This window comes from Sturnus vulgaris, chromosome Z (genome assembly GCF_052056855.1).
Source record: "Sturnus vulgaris isolate bStuVul1 chromosome Z, bStuVul1.hap1, whole genome shotgun sequence".
Lineage (NCBI taxonomy): Eukaryota > Metazoa > Chordata > Aves > Passeriformes > Sturnidae > Sturnus > Sturnus vulgaris.
The window spans coordinates 18,314,022-18,336,491 of record NC_142283.1 but is presented as its reverse complement, the minus strand read 5'-3'; the positions used below and the strand labels follow the sequence as shown (position 1 = coordinate 18,336,491).

General features: G+C 37.3%; 2 protein-coding genes across 2 annotated transcripts in view; one reads left to right on the top strand and one right to left on the bottom strand.

Moving 5' to 3' along the window:
- Positions 1-12,759, top strand: part of SHOC1 (shortage in chiasmata 1) — a 45,676-nt gene extending 32,917 nt beyond the window's left edge. The window contains exons 18-27 of the mRNA XM_088156423.1: positions 1,296-1,365; positions 1,937-2,124; positions 2,615-2,720; positions 3,177-3,288; positions 4,256-4,377; positions 5,305-5,398; positions 7,981-8,130; positions 9,196-9,364; positions 9,584-10,141; positions 11,770-12,759. Coding sequence (XP_088012549.1) covers positions 1,296-1,365; positions 1,937-2,124; positions 2,615-2,720; positions 3,177-3,288; positions 4,256-4,377; positions 5,305-5,398; positions 7,981-8,130; positions 9,196-9,364; positions 9,584-10,141; positions 11,770-11,870 — 1,670 coding nt within the window. The 3' untranslated portion in view covers positions 11,871-12,759. The remainder of the gene's footprint in view (positions 1-1,295; positions 1,366-1,936; positions 2,125-2,614; positions 2,721-3,176; positions 3,289-4,255; positions 4,378-5,304; positions 5,399-7,980; positions 8,131-9,195; positions 9,365-9,583; positions 10,142-11,769) is intronic.
- A 3,083-nt stretch (positions 12,760-15,842) lies between these two features.
- GNG10 (G protein subunit gamma 10) lies at positions 15,843-21,888 on the bottom strand. Its single transcript, XM_014889234.2, has 3 exons — positions 21,727-21,888; positions 18,475-18,606; positions 15,843-16,733 (listed from the first exon to the last, which is right to left on the bottom strand). The coding sequence occupies exons 1-2, from the start codon at positions 21,805-21,807 to the stop codon at positions 18,481-18,483; spliced, it is 207 nt and encodes a 68-aa protein (XP_014744720.1). The 5' UTR covers positions 21,808-21,888; the 3' UTR covers positions 15,843-16,733; positions 18,475-18,480.
- Between the last annotated feature and the right edge of the window lie 582 nt (positions 21,889-22,470).

Sequence of the window (22,470 nt, the reverse complement as noted above, 5' to 3'; positions counted from 1 at the left end):
CCCATTAGGAGCCTTTCTATGTACTCTTCTCACTGTTTAATTTCCATCAGCCTTTTATATTTTAATTTTATTTTCTCCCATTTAAGAGTTCTGGTTTAATGTTTCCTATTGCAAGAGTGATAATTTATCTGTTGAGTCAAAGATTCTTTTAACAGAACATGAAGGAGCTGTGGACAGCCCATTGCCTAATTATATTTGCATCTGTTATCTTGATCAGATTGTCTCACTATTTTTAGCTGATCATTGGTCACAAGCATTCTTCTTAGCAAGTGTATTCAGAGCAGTTAGATTTTAAGTGTTGACTAAACTCCCCAGCATAAAGCCTTGAATGAGTAGTCAGGTACAGATCATATTTGCCTTTAGCTTTATGTTGCTGATATTGTTTGCTAATTTGTTAAATATGTCAGCATAAGATGTATCAATCTATAAAACTCAAGGCAAAAATACGCTGTTTCCAATATCCCACCTCCCCACTGATACAAGCAGCACTTTCATCTTTTCAGCATTTTACCTGTAATTTCACAAGTACAAGCTTGTTGAACACTGCAATTTCAGCTGGTAAAACAAACATGTTTCAGGAAAATTATAATTTGAGCCTATAGTTATGTTTAGAACAAGTCACTGATTCCTTTTATATTGTTTTTTTAATCCACTTTCATAAATCCTACTTGCTTGAACCTTATGAAGTGTCGTGTATTGTACTGTTCTTTTGCCTTTAAAAATAAAGTTGGATTTCCTGTGCTCTTACAAGCAGAAAGCCTGTCTTTTAGAATGTTTTGAAAGGGAGGAGGCATGTTCACAGTGCTTTTTACTAATAATAATATTTAATAAAAAGACTTTTATTTGTTTTAAGATCTCATGACTTGGTTGCAAATACAGCTGAATCCAACTACATTTTTGAAAAGAGGCATTTGTGTAGTACCAATATTCCTTCTTAGATACATCTTCCAGTTAAAATTCTAAATGTATAAAAAGTGTAAAGAAATTTAACTTATGAAGGGGCAAATGTGCTTCCTTTTGTATTACCATCTAATTTTCATTTTAAGCTAATAGGGTTGTGAATTTGGGAGACATTAAATTTATTTACATTTTCCTTGGGCTCTGAGAAGGAAGTTTCTATATCATTGCATCCAGCAGTATAATAGAAATTGTGTAGGACTTCAGCAAGACAGAATATGTAATATTTGAAATTTTAATAGCCTGTGTTGCTCCACATTTGCTGCTTACTGTTGTGCATTGATTCATAGTCATGGAGGCTCATTTATTTCATCAACTGTTTAATTTTTTTTAAGCAGGTTTGAAAGCTGTAGATTTGAATTCTGAGAAAAAAGGAAGCCCTTTAAGTTGTAAAGAGATCATAAGCAAGTAAGTTAATTTCTTGATTCCTGAGAACAAATTCTTTAGTCGGGACTAAGGTCATTGAAACTTCAGTTGCTTTAACTCATTTCCATGGATGCTTTCCATTCTGGAGTAAAGTTTTCATAATATGAACCTACAGCTTCATTTTTAGACTTGAGAACTTTGTCCACTCTAGAAGAATGCTTAATGAGGCTTAGAGGAACTTTAGGGAACAAGCAACTGCACATTCTTTATGTTGTTTTGCCTGCTAAGAAAAACTTTTTTAGATAAATATGTAGAAAAACATGATTTTTGCATGTTTTAAAAAAAGGTGGTGAAAGGGGATAAAAGAAGAAAAGACAAATTATGACATTTCTAGAAAATATGATATTTAAAGAGAGAAAATTGTAGGAGAAAGAGTACAACTTTTGATTTTGAATTAATTTTTGAATGAGTTGGAACTTTAGAAAGGTAAATATATTTTTGTAAACGGACTTTAAGCAGTTAGAATTCTTCAAAGTAAAACTGAGTTTATTTTGTTCTGAGAGTAATTCTACCTGCACTTATTTTTATTCAGATTTTGTTGGGTTTTTTTAAGTCTTAGTAGATATTCCTGCGTTATTGTACATAATCAGCAAATTGGAGCTGACTTCCCTTGGACACACTTCTCATTAGTAATGGAATATGATTATTCTGAAAATTCTGCCTGGAAAAATCTGTGCAAAAATCTGAATGTTACTTACATGACTTTTAAAACCAACCTCCCCAAAACAACCCCAAAAATGGGTAAGTGCTCTCCAGAATTGTAATAAACAATTAGACTGACACGAAAAGAAAATATTTTCTGTTTCATGAAATGCTACATTCATATGCCTGTGGAAGAGAATGAGTAATACATTATGAAGGCTAAAGCTCGACAAACAGACCTGGGTTATCTATGCAGAAAGAAGGTGTTTTTATTTTAGTGTAAGCTTAGTTTTGGCCAGGATGTAGTAGTACATGTGGGTTTATAAAAGACTTGTGCCAAGTTCATAAGTTGTTTACAGCTTCTGCAAGCTGTATCCACCCTTTCTCATCCTAAGGGAATGTTGTAGTTCTAAAAAAATCTAAATTAAAGCATAATTTCAAAGAGACTCAAAGGAGTTTCATTTTGGGGAAAAAAGTATAGAGTGGAAGAATTTTACTGGAGGTGAATAAAAGCTGCATTTTTAAATGTCCATTTGATGTATGCTTAGTTTTTTGTTTATTAAACTCATACATGTAAAAAATGTTTCAGGGAATCATGGTGGTTCCTTTCTTCTGGAAGTACAGATTCCATATGTATTTCTGACAACTGAAGGTCTTCTTAATATGCCAGATATTCTTCAGCTTTTTGAATCCAAGTGAGTGAAAATATTAATCTATTATATTACTGTTTAATCGTGTCAACTATTTATTTTCAGATTTTCAGGACATGTATGTTTTTCTACTTTATCATGTATTAGATATCAACTTGGCTATCTGATACATTTCTGCAATTACACTATTAGCATTTTAAGAGACAAGAATATAGTTTTTTCTGTTGAAGCTGATAAATTAGTATTAGAGATTCACACACATACCAACCAGAATGGAATTGGCCAATTTTTTAAGTTGTAACAATATAATTTAATTTCACTAAATTACTGCTACAGTGATATGTAGTGTTCAAGTGTGCCTTAAAGTGAACTGAGCATTTGAGAAAGAGCAAGACTTTGTAAGTTAAAAAACTGTATTAAGAGATATGTTATCAATTTCCTTTAAGAAAATAGTATTATTTTACTTGTCTGAGTTTTAATGAAATAATTTTGCTTCTTCAGGTACAGCATTACTTTTGTTGAAAGAAGTAGTAGTTACTCCTTAAGGCTCTTTGGAAGTACAGATCGATATGTTGTGTTGACAATAGATGAATGTACTGCTGTCTTTTTGCAGGTACAAAATGAAACTAGTATGTCCAAGTTCTGTTATGTGTTTGGTCAATTCTGGGCCATATCTTCAGACTTCTGACATACCTTTTCTTCCCCATAATCTTATATAATTCATGCATTGTTTCACATCACAAATCATTAACCCTAAAATTATGTCTTTGCCGGTTTGACTAGTTTAAAATGTTCTCAGTTTCTTCACTGAAGTAACATTTGACTTATGATTTGATTATATGAAATGCAGTTAAAGGATACATACTTGAAAATATATTGTAATAAATATAAAGTTGCACAAATAAATTTTGTAACAACCGATTAAATTATCATGTATTTGTGGCTCTGTTGTCTTACCAGTGTGCATATTAATTCCTTCCATATCAGATTGTTATCTGAATTAGTCTATAGAATAATTTGTGCGACTTTTAATAAAAAAAAATTAGTTTGAGCAATAGCATACTACTTAAATTCTGGTATGCAGCAAAAGAGAATACAGGTAGAAGGACTGCTTCTGAAAGGTAGATACATAATAAAATAATCACTTAGTATTAGGAGTACAACATACATATTCCTACAAGCAGTTAGTGATGTTGTACTTTATATAGGTAGTGTAGGTATATGATTTGTATAGGCCAAGAAGTTTATAGAAGTTTCAGAAGTTTATAACATTATTTTGTATTATTAAAGTTCACAAAAAATCTTAAGAACAGCCTAAAAAGGTATTGAGTGTTTCTTCTTAGAGGAAGGAAGAAGAGGCATAAAGCTATGAATCAGCTTTTTGAAGTCCCGAGAAAATAAAAGTTGAGAATACAAGCTAGTTCTCCCAATTCCCATGTGTACTCTTAATGCTTACATTATTTAGCTGTATTTGTGTTTGATCTAGTTTCTGCATATTATATTGATACTCACTAAAAGCTTGGGGCAGCCTTGGTAATGTATTTATTTAGTTTTTACTCTTTATTTAAATTCTGTTGTAGACTATGGAAGAACTAAATTGTGAGGACTCCTGTGACACTGTAATATCAAGACTGATGGCATTATCACTCCAATATACGTGCTGTTGGATTATTTTCTATTCCAGAGAAAGACTGAGTTTAGAGTAAGTTATTAAATTCTCTTTGTTATCCTAGTATTTTTAAAACAAACTTGTCACTAAAGAAAGCTGCTTATTAAGTTGATACTTTTTTATCTTTGAACTTCTCTGTAGGAATATATTTCTCTTATAACAATTCAAATATTGTAAGCTCATATTTCTAGTGTGCTTTGAGTTTTTCAATTAATTACAATGTTGTCATGCTTCTACTGAAAAACTCAGTGAAATTGTAACCAAAATGTTAGAAAAGTTGTTTCTTATTTGCAAGGCTGTTTTTAGTCTTACATAAATGGTAAAGAAATGGTTGTTATAAAATAACAGAGTTTGATGAAGGCAATACTAACATGAGGTGCATTTCAAATCAACAGGTCCAGAAATTTCACAATTCTAAGGATATGAAATACTGGAACTACTCTTACATCTGTTTGAAGTAAATTAACCCCTACAAATGCATGGCAATGAATTACTGTGTTAATACTACTGTATATAATTTGTAACAGGGAATCATTCTTCAAGTGTTCTTCCTGTGCATCAGTAGTTCTCCTTTAGCTATGGAAGCACAACTTTTGTTGATATAGTGTACAAACATTACTTTATTACTTCTTTTCAGATTTTATTTTCTATAAGCAAGTGGTAATTTCCTCTCTGTTTTTCCTCCAGTGTCTCCAGTGACTGACCTTGATCCAGACCTTTTGCTTCAGACCAGACTTGCTTTTCTGTAGACTGACTGTTTTCTTTCCTTACAGTACATCCTTCAGCAGTCTGTCACTTAATGTATTCTAGTGCTCTTTCCACAGATATTAATGCTCAAACTGTATCAGTATTCTGAATTCCAGGAAATAAAACATATATTTATTAAGACATGGAACAAATTGTTTGAGATTATTACATGTGCATATTAAATATTAATGATCCACTGAAACTGTTTTACAGGTACAGTCTCAAGGGAAATACTGTGCTTAACCTTGTCTTAATTTATGCCACTCTAATTGAACTTACACAGAAGTCAGAAGACTTTGAAGTGAAGGTAAATTTTTTTCTATATTAATCTTCATTATATAATATTTCTAAAAAGCTCAAGTGTACCTTCTACATCAAAAACATACAATAGCTCAAAATTACTGAAATAAGAGAGGATCTTAATTCAATGCTGCTGAAGTCAGTGAAAACACTGTTGACTGCAGTACAAGTTGAATCAGATTCAAATAGCAATTGAAGTCTTTTTATTACTAGGAGTCAGAAATTGAGATAGTACCTTTAATAAATTATTATATCAATTAATAAGTATAATAGATAATATAATATTATAATATAAATATAATTTAATAAATTATTATATTAATCTTGCTTATGTCTTAATTTGAAGTTTCAGATCAATATTATGTCGCTGATGTGACAGAAGAGAAAATAATTTATTGTCAGCTAGTTTGCTTTTTTAATGTGACAAGATAAATTAACTTTTTTCTTTAAAAATCAGGAAGTCTAGAATCTAGAAAATCTGTTTTAGTGTCTAGAATAATCCACATTAAAAAATGGGGCAGAAGTTTAATTCAGCTTACCAAATTGTTGGTAGCTTATATTTTTGAATGGAGTGATATTTTTTCAGGCACTTTTTCTCACTTATTTGCTGCCAACGTTGAATGCAGATCTTTATGAAACTCATTATTTGTATATTAAGATTTGTGTAGAATTTACCTGATTAAATGAAAGTTACAAGGACAAAGAGAGGACAAAGCTTTTTTCATTTCATGTACTCAGCAGTGTAGTTTCTTTGGAAATTACAGCTTCAAAATGTTACACATCTTCTTAAACTGTAATGGGCATCTCACAATTACCTGTTTTATTAGGAACTCATACACAGAAACTTGATCACATATAAAAGACCTATAGGATAAATCAAATAATTTCACCTACATAGGATTTGCATGAATAAGAAGGGTAATTTGCAGCCAGGCTAGTGGTCACAGGTTGGAGTTTTTCTGCATTATAAGCATGGTTTAATTACTCAGCAGTACCAACTCTTTGGTTCGGGGTGACCTTTAGTTTTCACCTCAACTTCTTTAGCAAATTAAGACACTTCTTAGAGTAAGTTTTAGCCAATAATATTATGTATCACTTTTAGGTAGTTCTTACACCAGGGATTGAAGAGACAGCATTGGTAATTCGTCAGATTGCTGACAACATTTTGATAGCATCTAGTATCAGTCCTGATGAGTGGCTGGATAAATCCTGGCTTTCTGTCCTGCCATCTGAGGTTTGCTTCTCTTCCCATAAGTTTACAGTTTTCTTCCTGTTTCTAAGATTCATAAAATTTTAAGCTTTTTTGTTGTAGTTCTCTTAAAATTTATTATTAAAATAAGCATTATTATATATGTGTGTGTGTATATATATATGCAGATATATATGGCAGATATATATGGCAGCATATTTCTAGTATATATGCAAAGATATATATATATATATATAATATTTATATATTTCTATCATCCTTTTCAGCACAATTAGATGCAACTTGAATTTCTCCTGTGCTTCCACAATTAACCTGTAGGGAATTTTATCCACCACATCTACCTGCCAATTTGTGTAGTCCTACAGTTTTAGGCACTAGGTTTAAAGAGCTACCCAAATTGTAAAAGATAAACATACAGTGGCTCACTTGGGCAGGAAGCCAAATTCAGCAGTGCTGATCCATTACTGAAGTCGGTGGCATTGCTTGCCAACTTGTTTTAGAAAGAGATGGTAAAAACTTGTTTAACTCATGCAGTTACTAGTTTAATTCATTCCAGTAAATGCTGGAACAGACTCATCCATCACCATTAAATGTATTATATTCTTTAATTTGTATAGTATGGTTTTCAAATGAAATGTATGGATTTGTTCATTATATGCGACAGCTTTGAACTCTTGTAAAGCTGAGATTGTTTTTGGCTTTTGCAGACTTCAGAAGCATTATAAAGCAGGTATAGGCATGGCTTTTCAAGAAGGGGTATTGGATTATAGGTTTTCCAATTTAGAGATTAAGGATACTGTAAAAAATGGAGAGGAGTCATTGCATTGTGTCTCTGTTAAAGATATTTGATCCTGGCAGTGTTTTATGAAAGTCAGGAACAGGAAGCTGACTCTGATAACAAGCTACTCTCAACTTGCTGCCCTGTTTGTGACATTCTTCCTCTCCCTGACAATTCCTGCTTTTGCCACCTGTCTCATTGCCTTTAACAAATACAGCTTTTGTAAAACAGAACCAGTTTTGTCAGTTTATATTGATCTAGATAATTCACTATGAAATGGAGAATTAATAGTAAATCTGGTCATGCACTTTAAAATCAAGTTTAAGTTATTCACTGCTTTTAACCTTTTGAAAAGAAACATCTTTAGATTTGCTTTTTGTCAAATTGTTATGCAGAACTTAGTCTTTTTCAGAAGTGATACTATGTTGCATCTGTAGTAAAAAAAAATGAGTTTTTATTGGACTATAAAAGTGCACTGTTTGAAAGATGTCTTTCTGTGGTATACTCTAGAACTTATTCAGTAAGAGACTTCGTAGTAACAGGAAAAAAAAGATTAAAAGTTTGTCAGTTCTCAATCTAACAAAATAATCTCCATTTCCAGACAGAGAAAAGTCTACTTACTTTTCCATGTATCAATCCTTTGGTTGCTCAGTTTATGTTAAAGAAGGGATTTTCACTGAGCAGGTTGTTTCTTGCAAGCTTTGATCAACTCCAAGAACTTCTGCCAGAGGTTCCAAAAAAAGTTTTAAAGGTTGGCCAAAATTATTTTATGTATTAGAAAAATTTTCTTGCTCTGTTATAATATGTGGTTGTTTTGTTGGGGTTTTTTAAATCTGATGCTACATGTGCATTTGCTGTTGTCATTTAAAAATTAATTACAAGTTTTAGCATATCATTCATATCCAAAATATTGAGTCTGCTGATTCTCAGCAGATTTTATCAAGTCACCGTTTTGTTTGTGGTAAGATAATGAGACCATTTCCTTAACTGTAAAAATACTCATTAGATAAACTTCCTCCTCAAGCTTCACAATACTGAGTATTGTATCAGCATGCAAGCTTTTGTGTATTTCTAATGTAAAAGATGTTTCCCAATTAAGTATTTCCAGGCCTTCCTTCCCTCCTTCCTTCCTGCCTGCCTGCCTCCTTCCCTTCCTATAGTAAACCCACCACTTGCCATTCATAGTACTAAGTGTTTGACAGAGCCCTAGAGATGAAGAATTGTGTGCTCCTACTGTTCCAGATGGGTCAAGTCTGGGAAAATTATAGACTGAATATAGTCATCCACTTCAATAAAAAAATGTACATATTTTATCATTCAGGAAAATGGTGGAAGATACCATTCATTTAGGGTGAAGCATTCTATTAAGGTAAAGGAGCAAGTGAACAGGTATTTGGGCACTGAATGTGAAATTATGCATACTATTGTTTTAACTGTATATGTGCAAAGCCATCTTTATTGACAGAAAAAGCTCAGGTAAATTCCTGTGTGATGCATGATAGGTGCCAGTTCATTACAGACACTGCTTCCTACGTCTTGGAGTAAGGAAAGAGAATAAACTGCATTAAGATATTGCTTTTCCTGTGTTCCAAGACAGAGACTATTACTTAATCTGTTTATAGATTTAAGACAGGTGGTACATTGTGTACTGCACGTCTCTGCTCCTTTGGTAGGTCTTTTTTTTTTTTTTTTTTTTGTTCCAGTAAACAAAAATTTATGCGTCTTAGAATCTTAGCAACTGATTTAACTTTTTGTACTTGGCAGTATAGACATGTACCATAAACATTCCTGACAAATACTTTCCTTATTGTTTCAGCATTTCAGTGACATGATATCTTCATACAGCCTAAATACTGCTGCTCTAAAAAAACCAGTGAAAGGTGCATCACACACAGAAAACCAGAATAATTTCAGCACATTGCATCTTGATAATAAACAAAATTTTCAGATTTTAGAGCTGCTTGATAAGGCTCAAACCAGCACAGGTAATATTTTGAATTAGTAGGAAAATGTGTCTCCTTTGAAACCAGGCGAAAAATCTGAATGTATTGGAATCTTTATCTTCTAATTACAGTAAGGTCAGTTATTCTGATGAAACAGACTGCAATCACAATGCTCAATGACATTTTGATTTTCTGTAAAATGTAAAAAATAAGCTAAATTTTCATTCTCCAAACAAAATGGTTCAAATTTTTCTCTACCAGGAACATCTCATATGAATTCTGAAGCTTTAATTCCTCCACTGAATCGTCATAAGGGTTTTTTTAAGTCTGATCTTCCGAGTTGTATGCAAAAGAATGCATGCTCATCAGATGTAATTACAAGGAAGAAGCCGGATTTCTTTGCTGTATCAAAGGACTATGAAGATTTTTCTCATCCAGAAGCTAAAAATTCTCTCCCTGTTCAAAGACAGCCTTTCAGGATGCATGATAGCTCTGATCATTCTACCAAAGACTCTGAGAAAGAGGATTTCTTTGCAACTTTCAGTGACTGTGCACCTCAGGAAAGCTCTAAAAGTTTTCTAGAAGAATTGAGAGACACAGCATTTAAAAGCCCAGAAATTCAGATTGACCAACCCCTGTGGAATGATTCTTCATCCCCAGGCCCACATAATTCATTTGCTCATGATGGTTTTCTCTCTGATTTCTTTGATGATGCAGATGAGCTTCAAAATCTAAATTTTAACCAAATAGGTAGAATATCTAAAGGAAAGAGAAAACAAAGGCCTCCATTTTTATGGACAAAAGAAAAAATTAAAACAGGTAGGCCCAAGTAAGCAGATTTTGCTGAAATTCTTTTAGTTACTCCACTGCAAAGTTGCAGGGAGTATCTGTAGGTTTGTATTTTATCTTTTATGTAAATACTTGTTAAATCAAATTCAACCCAACAATTGCATGCTCTCTTTGTGAAAACTTACATACATATATATTTCTTCTATGATAAAAGGTTCCTTAGAGGTTTTGTTTTGAGCATAAAGATGTCTTAGGGTATTTAAAGAAAAAAAGGCCAAACCCAATGAACTAAAATTGTGTTACTGCCATTATTTTTCACTGGGAAATATCGAAAAGCATGGTTCTTCAACAGTGTAAGATTCAGCTTCTTTTCTCTTTCACAGTGCCTAAAATACAGATAATGAACATACTAGAAGTAGTTTAAAAGTTACGGGGAAGATTGTTTTGTAAACATAGATTTGAACAAGGGTGAAAAAAAGAACATCTTGTTTTTAGGACAAAAAGGAGCTTCAGCAAATCTTGAGAGTGAAATTCAGGTTCTGCTAATAGCTATGTTTTTCTGTTGGCACTAATGGAGTAAAAACGGCACTATGAAAATTTTCAAAGTTTTTTCCATATAATTCCTTATTCCTGTAGTATTTCTTTAGCTAGTATCTCCAGGGGTAAACTCTCCACTTGAAATAATTCCAAAGCTTATATTTTCAAAAAATACTATAATATGTACTTCAAAGCTTTGTTTACCCTTAAAAGTGTGAACAGTCCTTATGCAAAATATTTTGCTTCTATTTTTTTTGCAGTTTTCTTATTCCTGGTTTATTCCATCAAATATAGTAAGCCTGAAGCCTTTTTTAATAAGCCATAATATGTATCCAAGGAGTCTTGCAACCAAGTCCCTGTGAGACTATATATGGCTGTATCATTTATTGTAGTATTTTTTTAAATTCTTCTTTTTCCCTGTAGGTGAGATGTCACTATTTTTGTTTAAATTTGTTTTTTAGAAGTACCTAACACATAGTACAGTTGTCTTAATTTATGATTTGTCTGTTGCTAGCTGTCATTAAATCTCTTGATGGTACAAGGTCAGCACAGCATTAAAATGCTTTCACTAATCAGATCAGACTTATTCATGAAAACATAAGTAACTAATTTAAATCACTGTTTCATGGACTGCTTAGGGTAATTATGGAGGTAAAGAGAGACAATGTTAATTGGATATGGTGAACTTCTTTTAATTTTCAGCCTATGTAAATTTAAAGAATGTAAGTAGCTTTTTAGAATAACTTAGAAACATGACCATGTCTGGTTAAAAAGATTTCAACAATTAAAATAGTTCTGAGTGAAGTATTAATGAAATAGAAATAAGCATTAAATATTTTCTGAAATATTGCAGTTAAGTATAGGTTGATTTATTTATTTTTGTATAAGGTCCCATATTCCTATAACAGGAGAATATCTATAAAATGGGTCAGGTAGCAGTAAGAAGTAGCAAATACTAATCTGTACAGATTTTATGGCAGTTGATTCTTTTCTTAGGGAGCACACCAGTTAAAACCAGTCTGTCACTGCTTCTGAGAAACATACACAGTTTGTCTTAAGTCTGCATTCATATTGTATTTTGAGTTTATAATGGTTTTTCTTTTTCCCACTTATTTATTCAGAGTCAGGATTTCCAGAAGTACGGAAGTTCAAAAAAAGGAGACTGACATATGAAAGAGTCCCTGGAAGAAGAGATGGACAAACACGTCTCAAATTCTTTTGAACAGAATGGGGATTTGCATATTACATACTTTTTTTGTTTTTCATTCTTGAACTCTTTAAAGGGAAATAAATAAATTATTGTTGTTAGTTTTTAGAAATAAATTAGAATTTGGAAATTCTTACTAGCTCAGGATTCCTCTGTATATTTTTAAAATGTTGCTAAACAAACTAGTTTCTTGAAGCTGGATAATTACTGCTTCTCTGTTGTCATGGGTGATATAGAGTTACTTTATCACTCTTTATTAAAAAAAAAGAAAAAAAAATATGTAAAATAACAGATGCCAAGGCTCACTCTGAGTTTTCTGGGTACCTGTGTTTACTCCCTGAGCCTGCTGTTTTTCCAGTGTAAAGATGGGCTAGATCTGCCAGAATCTCAAGGCTTCTCAAAGTCTTAGAGATTTTTTGCAGTTACAGCTGTGACTTTTTGTAGCTGTCCCCTGGGCTGTGTTCCACTTTTCTTCTTCTGACAGCTCCTTCAGGAGCAATGTGATAAGTTCCTGAGTTCGTTTTAATCATCATCAGTCTAGGAAAAGGTCTTTGTTTTATGGATGACATCTGAAGACTGTGTTGAAATTTAGTATTCTCATAGATTTGATTCAGGGGACTGAGCTGTGACTATCACCCTTTGTATAACCTGCTGGAGGCCATTTGTTGGCATCCATGTTTCTCAGTCTTCTGCAGTGCATTGGCAAGTAGGGGGATGAAAGTCATCTGGGAGGCAGATCCAGATATTATAGGGTACAACTAGAAGGAGCAAAAGATGGAATTTAAAAAATAAAATATATATTTCAGTTGTAATCTAAAGAACAGGATAGAATAGTACCCAAACCCTCACTTTCCATCAAAAGATTTGGCAATAAAACTGGAAATATGTGTGGGAGCAATGGCAGACAGTAAGTCCATTCTGCTCCAGGAATGCATAAACGGTTTGCATAGGCATGCCAGCCAGCTCCAGAATGTCTCTCTCCATTCAGTGGCCTTCAGCTGAGATGTTTCAGGTTTCAAACTCACTAATATTTTTAAGTTTGATGCAGTAACAGAAAGGTGGGGTGGGGCAGGGAAGTAATAAAAGAAAAACCACCAAGTTTAAGGTTTATGCTTGCATTTAAATATTTACTTGACATGAAGCCTTCATTAAGCACATACTCACTATTTGAGCAAATGAAACCAGCACTTAGGGAAGAAAGATTTGATCTCTCAGAGAAAACAGAGTGCTGTTTTTTGACTGAATTCTTAAAAGCTATGACAGCACTAACTGCAATTTTAGTTCACAGTAATATCCCTGAATTATTTGTATACTGGTTGTTTGCAAGATTTGAGAAAATATCTTTGACAAGTGATAACGTAAAAAGATTTCTAGTAAAATTGCAAACAAGCCACTCTTTCCTAGAATAAGAGAAAGATACAAATGAAAGTTGCAATTTTCTTACTATCCATTGCCCATTTTTGTGGTCACCTGGACCTGACCATTTTACTTCTTTTGCATCATGGGTTATGTTGTTCAGAGCTACCTCCCAAATTTCCAGAACCAGGAATTTTTTTTCCTAAGTACAGCTCTACAAAGTCTCAGTCACAGATGACCACAGTCTGAGAAAATTATAGCTGCCAGTGCCAAGCTAAGTATTTATGTTCTCCTCTTCAACAGGCAAAGGCTGACACCAGAATTGCCACATGAACAGTTGTGAAAGTGTAGCATAGATAATCTGTAGATAACTTTGAAGAAAAAAGCATGTTGTCTACATTAAATAAAAACATTCAAGTGCTGTCTGTGTTAAGTTTCCATTAGGTAAAAGAAATGTCTGTACAATAAAATTACTGGTAATATAGGGGGAAATAAGGGAAAGGGCTTGCAGTAACCAATTGTTTTTTACTGTATTTGTTTATGACAAATCTTAGTCTCTCACAGATACACATTGACAAATTTATAAAATATGACATTTTCCCCCTTTTTTGTCTGTTTAATATGGAGTAAAACTGCTGAACTACAGAGATGCCCCCTTCCCAATCCCCCCTCCCATTTACCCCTCCCTCCCCCAATTACCTATTACTATGAATTAGGAAGCAACTAATTCTTAGGCAAAAAGGCACAGTACAAAATCTAATCTCCAGTCTTACATCAGTAGGTAGCGACACTCCATTACTAGAAAAAGTTTATAAACGTGTTAGTGACCAGGCAGGAGGCAGATGGAGGCCTTGCTGATCAGCTGGGAGAGATGACAGTGAGAAAAAGGGGCTTGTGGCTCATATGAGGCATTGGGCATACAAATGTGTGCATTCACTCAGTCTTTACTGTGGGTGTCCTGTAGGCCATGCTGCCATCAGATGGCATTGAAGGCCTCTGCACTGCAGCTAGCTCTCTTGGATTGTCTTTGGAAAAGGAAGCTGAGATGCTGCCCATAGTTGTCCACCTCACTGCAGATCACACCTTGGAGCAGAAGTGGCAAAAGGTGGTGCTTGCTCTGGTCTAAGCTATTGCCGAGTTCAGTTCAGCAGTTGTGCAAACCCAGGTACACCTGCAGCTGTAGAAAAGACATTGCCCTGTAGCCTGGATAGGTAAGGGACAACATGTTCTCCTGCCTACAGAAGCATTCAGCTGCCCAGGCTCATTTGTCAGGTTCCTTGGTTATGCCAAGGAAAGGGGACCTGCAATGCTGAGCCGCTGAGATGTGGCCACTTCACCCAGCCAGCACAAAATAGCCAGCAGTGGCACACTTCACCAAACTGATTGCCAAGAGGAACCAAAGAGCCTCAGTGCCAACCAATTGTTTTGGAGCTTGCTCTGACACTCGACTTCTCTCACAGAACATGGCCTGGGAGGGCAGAGGTAGCTCTCATTCTTCTCCCTGTTTCTACCCAGCAGCTCCAGTACACACTGTCCTGCAAGCAAAGAGGTGCAGCAACCACACTCCTTTGAAGAGGCTGGAATCCATGTCTGAGAAATAAACACTATGCTCAGAGGGACATTGGAGTGGAGTGTTCCCAATCCATCTCACAGCTGCTGCACAGATCTTTACAGTACTTGCTGGTGCAAGACACTGATGCAGCCAGGTCCTGCAGTATGCTCACATTGCTACTCCAACTGTGTTCACCTGGTGCTCCAGCTGCAAGAGACCAGATGGAGTTGGGCAGGGTGGCCAAGAGACAGCAGTGTTTGACTGGCTGTCTAGTGGTGGTGGCTCTCTGCTGCCCACTGTGATTTGGCCACTCCTTTTGCCAGCTCAGCAGCTACTTCAAAACCCAAGCTCCAACTGACATTGCTGAGCCTGAAAGTGTATGCAACAGGGAGGGAAACAGGTGTTGGGAAGAAGGGAGATTTAATCGTAAGAGGTAAAAGAAATATGAAGGCTGTGCCTGGGAGGAAGTAGGCAGCAGACATATGCTTGCTGTCCGAAGGCTTTTGGTGTATACACTCATCAGTATCTTTGACATTTTGGCCTCTGTGCAAGAGTGGCTTGGCTTTCTCTAGACTTCTGTACCTGCGTCCAGTACTAACAGAAAAACTGCAATACTTAAATAGCCTTCAGTGAAAGGAAGTCAGAGTGAAGAAAAGCTCTGAAGGAAGGACATTCTTTTCTGTATTTAAAGGCACAATACATACTGGCAGTATTACAGCTCTTATGTTGGTGTCTTTATGCAGGACAGCAGCATAAAAATATTTGACAAAGACTGAACTGCCTGGAGGAAACTGTTGCCCTGTTTCAGTTGACATTCATGAACATTAAGTACTTAGACTGCAGAGTTCTTCCTTACAGCTTCAAAATGTGTAAGCGAGCTGCATAACATTGTTAGTATTTACCACTGTGGTCAATAGATAATAATGAGATTTTTCTACTAGTAAGATACAGTTTCTAAAAATCCAACAGTTACCTTCTCTTCCCGAAAAAGCAAAGAGCTTGAGGCCTTCCCTTCCGCAGCAAAATCCAAGTATCCTCTTACTTACAGTAGCTGCTCTTTGTTACAATTACACAATGAGTTCAAAGCCAAGGGGGATAGGAATTTTATTTCCAAACTTCTAAAAGATTAATACAAACAATAGAAAGTAGACAAAATTAAAAAACTATTAAAAAAAGTTGTTCTTGTAAAAGCACTCTATCAAAAAAGTGAAGGCAAATGACCAAGCACATTTTAGTAAATTTTGTGTATTGCAAATTGTGACAACAATGCATGCAATTATCTTTGGGTGTTCACAGATTCTTAGTATCTGTTTGGTAACATTTTAAATATGTGAAGAAAATTGCACCGCAGCTGTACTTTTACAAAAACAAAACAGAAGTCGGCTTACTGATTAGAAGTATTACAATAAACATGCTTTGGAAATCAAGCCTCTGCTACATATTGTGTTCAGCAGTTACTAAAATGTGTCATTTATGCACTGAGATACACTTGAAAAAAATTAAAGTTGGTTCCATGTCTTGCTAATGGAAGCAAAACGTCCCCTGAGGACATTACTTCAGCACTAATAGCATTTAGCTTTATACTTTAATTATTCACTTTTGGGTTGTTTTATTTTGGAAAAAGAAAATCCCCATGAATAGTTTTTGCTATTATTCCGGTGTTACGGTTTATCAAGATCAGAGTCAGTAATTTGGTTAAAAATTCACATGCTTTTCATTTCTAAAATGTAAACTTCTCAAGTAATAATTGTATAGTTATCATAGTGTAGTAAAAGTGATGATTACGAAAAGAGTTACATTTTAAAAGGTTAAGAACAGTAAGAAAATATAGTGGAATACAGATTCACCAGAACACACAGACAGAAATCTAGGATCCTGTTTCAGCCACATAAAAGACAGAGACTTTTCTTGTGAAGGAAAGGCAGTTGTTATTCATGTCATGCTTGAAGGCAATTCTCCAATGACCTTCCCTACAAGAAGAGAGAAAATAAAGGCTTATTAAATGCCATCCTCTTAAGCTGATAGATGTAATTTCTCTTACAAATTGCAACAGGAAAGTGCAACTCCTTTGCACTGAGAAAAAACAATTACTTTCCTTTGCTGGATGTTGGTATCCTCACAATATCATTAAATTTTTAACTGTTTTTTTTACTTTGCTCTGAATTTCTTATGATCCTAAGGTAACACAAGAATAATAAACTAAATATTTTATCTATCAGCTAAAAAATACCAAATGACATCCTGGGCTGAGCTATGCATTTTAAAAGTATCGTAAATTAATCATCAAGTTCTTCTGAGAAAGTATTTTATAATGTATCTGTATGATGTGATCACCTCAGAATACATAGACACACACACAGACCTCAAAAAAACCCCAGAAAGTAGAAATGCTTCCATAACAGAAGAACATATGCAATGGTCATTAAAAATTTTATCTTATTTGCATGAAGAATTACAGGTATCACCCAAATTAAGAAAATCTGCTTTTGCTACACCATCTCCAAATTTTTACAGAAGAGCATCTCATGATCAGTTTTTCCCTTTCTTTATGTTCAATCCTGTTTTGTTAAACCTACGTAGCAGCAATTGAAGCCATGCTATTAATGAGGCAAAAGCTCAAGTGCAAGCTGAAGAGCAGTTGGCAGAAGCTAGGGAAAGATTTTACAAGTACTTTATGTTCTAGCTTAGATTCTGCCCTTAGAGAAAACATTCATTTTTTTCTTTAATAGCACTCTCATCAAAAGAACAGACTTCAGTGTTTCTTCCTCTCTCTGTAGATTTTTCAGCTCTTCAGCACAAACTATTTTTATTTTTTCTTTTAAGGAGGAATAACCCCTTCTGAATTCCCTTCTTCCACATTCATGTATCAAACAAAAGAAGTCAATTTCCAAATTATGGTGTGGTTCTGCCCAAGACTATCATGCATGGCCTTTCTTTCTCCAGCTGCAATCGCTGATAACAGTTCTGACAAATGGGAGAGGCCAGTCTGGGAATCATGGAACTAGATCCCAAAGGTCTGCAAATGTTGGACAGCCACCCACCCACCTACTCTGCAGGTGTTACAGGGGTACTGGCAATGCAGAGCCCTAAGGCAGAGTTCAGGGAGTAGCTCATCCTTTAGATCTGTGCTGAAAAAGGTCACGAAGGATGTGATTACATATTTTCTCAGCTCCTCTCTGCTTCCACTGGTTTTGGTGCTGTACCAACAGTAAGAACAGAAAGAGACTAAGGACAGACACGGCAAAATGAACTGCAATATGACATTAATGACCTAAATGTATTTTAACTTGATTCTTGCTTAAGCTGTGAGCTAGTCATCAGAACATAAAAGATTGCCACAGCCTTGTCTTACTTCTCTAAGCTGGGTATGTGACTGTCTAACGTTGGCTATGTCAAACACAGCTCTGTGTCTTAGACAATTTTAATTAGCTTGGATGCTGTTAATACCTTAATGCTGCACAAACATAAAAACACAACTATCCCAACAAAAAAACAAATGAAGGAAACACCTCTAGAAAGAGCTGTAGAAAAAAGACATGCTTCAACTGCCACACCTAAAAAACCCAGAAAACCATTTACAGAGCTAGCAGAGAAATTATGAACACTCAAGCAAGAACTCCACGTTTAAACAACTATCACCATGTGTTTTTTTCCTCCAAGGGCTTGAGTTTCAAATTAGAGTGGTTGTCGTGGCATCTGTGACTTGATTACCTGGTTTCAGAGCAGAGCACAGGATCTGGGTTCGCGGAAGGGATTGCTCCCCGCAGGAACCCCAACAAGCAAGGCATCTTTGCAGGCATTTTGCATACAGTACTGCTGGAGTTCTGCAGCTGCCTGAGAGACCTGAAAAGGAAAAAAAAAAAAATCCAGAGAGGAAACTAATTCATTCACAAGCATCTATTAAACATTTCCTCTTGAAGAGCTATTATCAAATGGAGCTGGAGTGCAGCCAAATCACCTCTTAGATTTTATTCTAGAACACCAAGTAAATCAGCACAGAAGCACAATTTACAAAGCTCTGATAAAGCACACATGAAATGCTATGCCAGAGATAAGCCAGAGGAGTGCAGAGGACTGAGGTGCCAGTGTGATGCAATTTCTTCCCACTAAAATGCTCAGAGCCATGACCATTTTGCAATCTACTATGGTGTTTAGAGGTTTATATTTGAACTCTTATATCCTCTGATAATTTATTAAAAGGATTTTCATTCGGAACTTCTAAACAACACAGAGTATAACAAGGAGTGAAAGCAAAAGGATGAGGATGAAAACCTTTTGAAGTTCAAGTTGTCATCTTCCCCAGCAGTGAAGTGAGAACTTCAAATCCACACTCTGGCCCCCTAAAAGGAGAGTCCAGAGCTGCAGAACAAGCCCAGGATCCCAAAGGTAAAATGTCTTCAGCACTTAACTCCCTTGCTCTCCTTGTGGATGGCAAGTCAGTCATATGCCTACATTTTTGAAGGAGATTGTAGAGGTATTTCCAGTTTCCATTAGGAACAGCAGCAGGGAACTGCCAAAATCCATCATACATATTTTATAAAAGGAAATACTAAATATATTGATTGAACTATAAGTTCATCTCTGCCTTTGTTGTAGGGCTCCTGAAATACTGACTTTTCTTCCTACACAAAGCTGCAGTGTTGCCAAAACAATAACCAGAAGGACCATCCACACTTCCGAGCCTTCTGTCTAAAGGAACCACCACAGAGCCCCAGTGAAATTTTGGTCCTGGACCATCCCATCCAACAGCATCTAGAAACACATGGGAAATCTGGCCTAGCATACACTTTCATTTGCTATTTCACTGCTCTCCTGTTCATTGTCTTCCAACTCTCCTCCAGGCTCTCCTCCAGGACACTCATCCCAGTAACCGCCTGAATTTACCCAGCAGTTGTTTGCACTTCAGGGAGTTGTTATGAGAAGCCTTTTTTCCCTCAGCCTCCCAGGTTCTCTTGAGCAGAGTACAGGGAGAAGCATCTGCAGCAAGGATTCCTGCTAAGTCAGCAGGCTTTGTCACTCCTTCCTTACCTGAGGAGAAGCCCTTTCGGGAGGCAGCAGAGATCTCCTGCCTTGCCCAGTCCCTCGGATCCCCTGCAACATGAGCACCCTTGCCTCAACCGCAGCGCCTGCCCCTTGTGGTGCCCGACTGTGCACCACGTGGCTATCAGGCACAGATGCCACTAGCCAACACTGGTCAGGCCAAGGCCACAAAGCTTTTTGCTTTTGAGAGTTAGCAGTGCCTTCAGCACCTCCTTACATTTTGCTGCCAAACCCTCCAACATACACTGTGCTATGTATATCCTAGTACATCCTCAAAAGATACAAACCAGAACTGCCTTCTCTTAGTCCTGCCTATGCCCCATTGCATTCTTCTTTTCTCCTGTTCACACAGAAAGTTTCTGCAGTATTTCACCACATGACAAACACTCTCCCTTCAGCAACCTCCTGCATGCAAGATGTGTATGGGTTCTTGTTTCCTACTCAGTTTCCTCTTTCTGAAAATATTGTTCCTGTCTGCTTTTTTAGCCAGCAGGGTAAACAAAATCACCATTGGAACTTGGCAATATGGAATGTATTTTTAAAAATCCTTTCATAACCAGCTTCCGTCTGGAAACACATTGTCTATTCAAAGTAGCTGAAACAATGTTTTCTCCCATTTCAGTGCTTGCTAAAATGGAACAGCAGACCTGTAAAGAGACTGCTGTGCACAGTGCTGCAAGAAACATGAGTCTGAGGTCCATCAAGGACAAGCCTCCCTGGATTACGAGAGCAAACTCATAAAAAATACGCAGCATTGAGAAGTCCAGCTCCAGAATATGTTACTGCCACTAAGTAACACCTGTAAACTACAAGCTATGTATTTTATAGCCACTCCCCACCCACAAAAAATAGTGGGGATAAGTATATATGAGTATTTTGAGTTTATGACTCAAAGTGAGCAGAAACAGAGATCCAGCCCCACCTACAATAACTGGTGGGCAACTGTTTCAGTGTTTGACAATACTCTCTTGCCACGAGAGCCTACATTTCTACTCGGAAACATGCTGTTTTTCACATATTCCCACACCTTATTGCAGTGATTAGTACACTTATTTTTAGTGAATCAGGCATCTGCTGATTCTGTTTTGCTAATAAAATGTAGTAATGTTAACAAATTGATTAGGATTATACCCAAAAGCCAGAGTGGCTTCGCCTTGCAACGAGCACTTCAAATTTTCACCAGCCCAGGACAGCAGTAGTGGGAACAAGTATTTTGAATTCTTTTAAAATCAATTAGCTAAATTCCTGCAGTTCAATATGTTGGCACTGTCGTCAGACCGAGGAAGCTGGTCTTTTGTGACTGGCCAGAGAAAAATGGCGAATGCAAGTAGAGAAACGAGGAAAGTGCAGGATATAAATTAGTTTGACCTCTACCACTTCACAGACAATGCTGGATTTTGTGCGTGGTGAGGAACCCCCACATCGGTTGGAAGCTAAGAGCTCTCTCGGTCAGGTCACCAAACCTGAGGAGCTGGCAGACGCCAGGACTGCCTCATCGTGCTGCCTTTGTCTGGAAATGTGCAAGAGGAGAAGATTCGTGCATGCGTAGCAAATCGCCTGCCGTCCCCAAGTGTGCCAGCGGGTACCACCCAGCACCGCCTCCCCCTGCAGATCCTGCCAGCGCTCCGAAGCAGGGGGGAGTCGGGCTGGCTCCGCTGCGAGGTACTACTCCCGATTATCTGCTTGCTGGTGCAGAACTAACGAGGAGCTGCCTGTATAATTTATCACGGCTCCTTCCCCCATCGAACGGCACTCCCTCCGTCGTTCTCGTGCGGCAGGGGCTCGTAGCCCGCCGGGCACACGCCCTCCTCGCCCCCTTCCTTCCCAGGGCGGAGGGAAAGGCAGGAGCAGTTCCTCTTTCCCTCCCCGCCGCGGGGGTCGCGGCACCCCGCGCCTCCCCCCAGTCCCAGGGGCCCCGCTCACCTTGATCCTCTCCACGGCCGCCTCCAGCTTCAGCTGCTCCACCAGCCGCTGCATGGTGCTCAGGCTGCCGCCCGACGACATAGCGAAGCCGCGGCGAGGACGGAGGGGATGGAGCGGGCAGACAGCGCGGTACCGGCAGGCTGGGCTGAGCTGGGCTGGGCTGGGCTCCCTCCGCCCCGGGGAGGGGCCAGGGCCGGGGCCGCACCCCCGCAGCCCCCGCGGCACCGCCCCGGCTCCCGGCCGGACCCCGCCGCCTGCAGCGCCCTTCAGCGACTTCGGGGGCCGGGAACCTGCTGGTCACAGGGCGGCCGAAAAAAGTAAAAGAGAGAAAAAGGAAGCAAAAAGTAAAGTGGGAAGTGGGGGGGAGAAGTAAGAGAGGGTAATGGGAGGGAAAAAAGAGAGGAAGAAGAAAAGGAAAAAAGAAGAGGAAAAACGGGGAAAAGGAGACAAAAAGGTAAAAAGGGGGAAAGGGAGAAAGGAAGTAAGGGAAAAAAAGGGAAGAAGAAGAGAGGGGAAAGAGAATTCACAGAGTCACAGAATAGTTTAGCTCGGAAGAGACTTTAAATACGGTCTAGTTCTAACCCCACCACTTTGGGCAAGGATGCCACCCACTACATCAGGTTGCTCAGATCCCCATCAAACTTGGTCTTGAGCACTGGCAAAGATGGAGTTCTAAACATGTCTTCTGCCCACAGGCAGCTGTTAGGTTCCAACTGCCCGGCAAGTGCTGCCATCTGCTCCTGC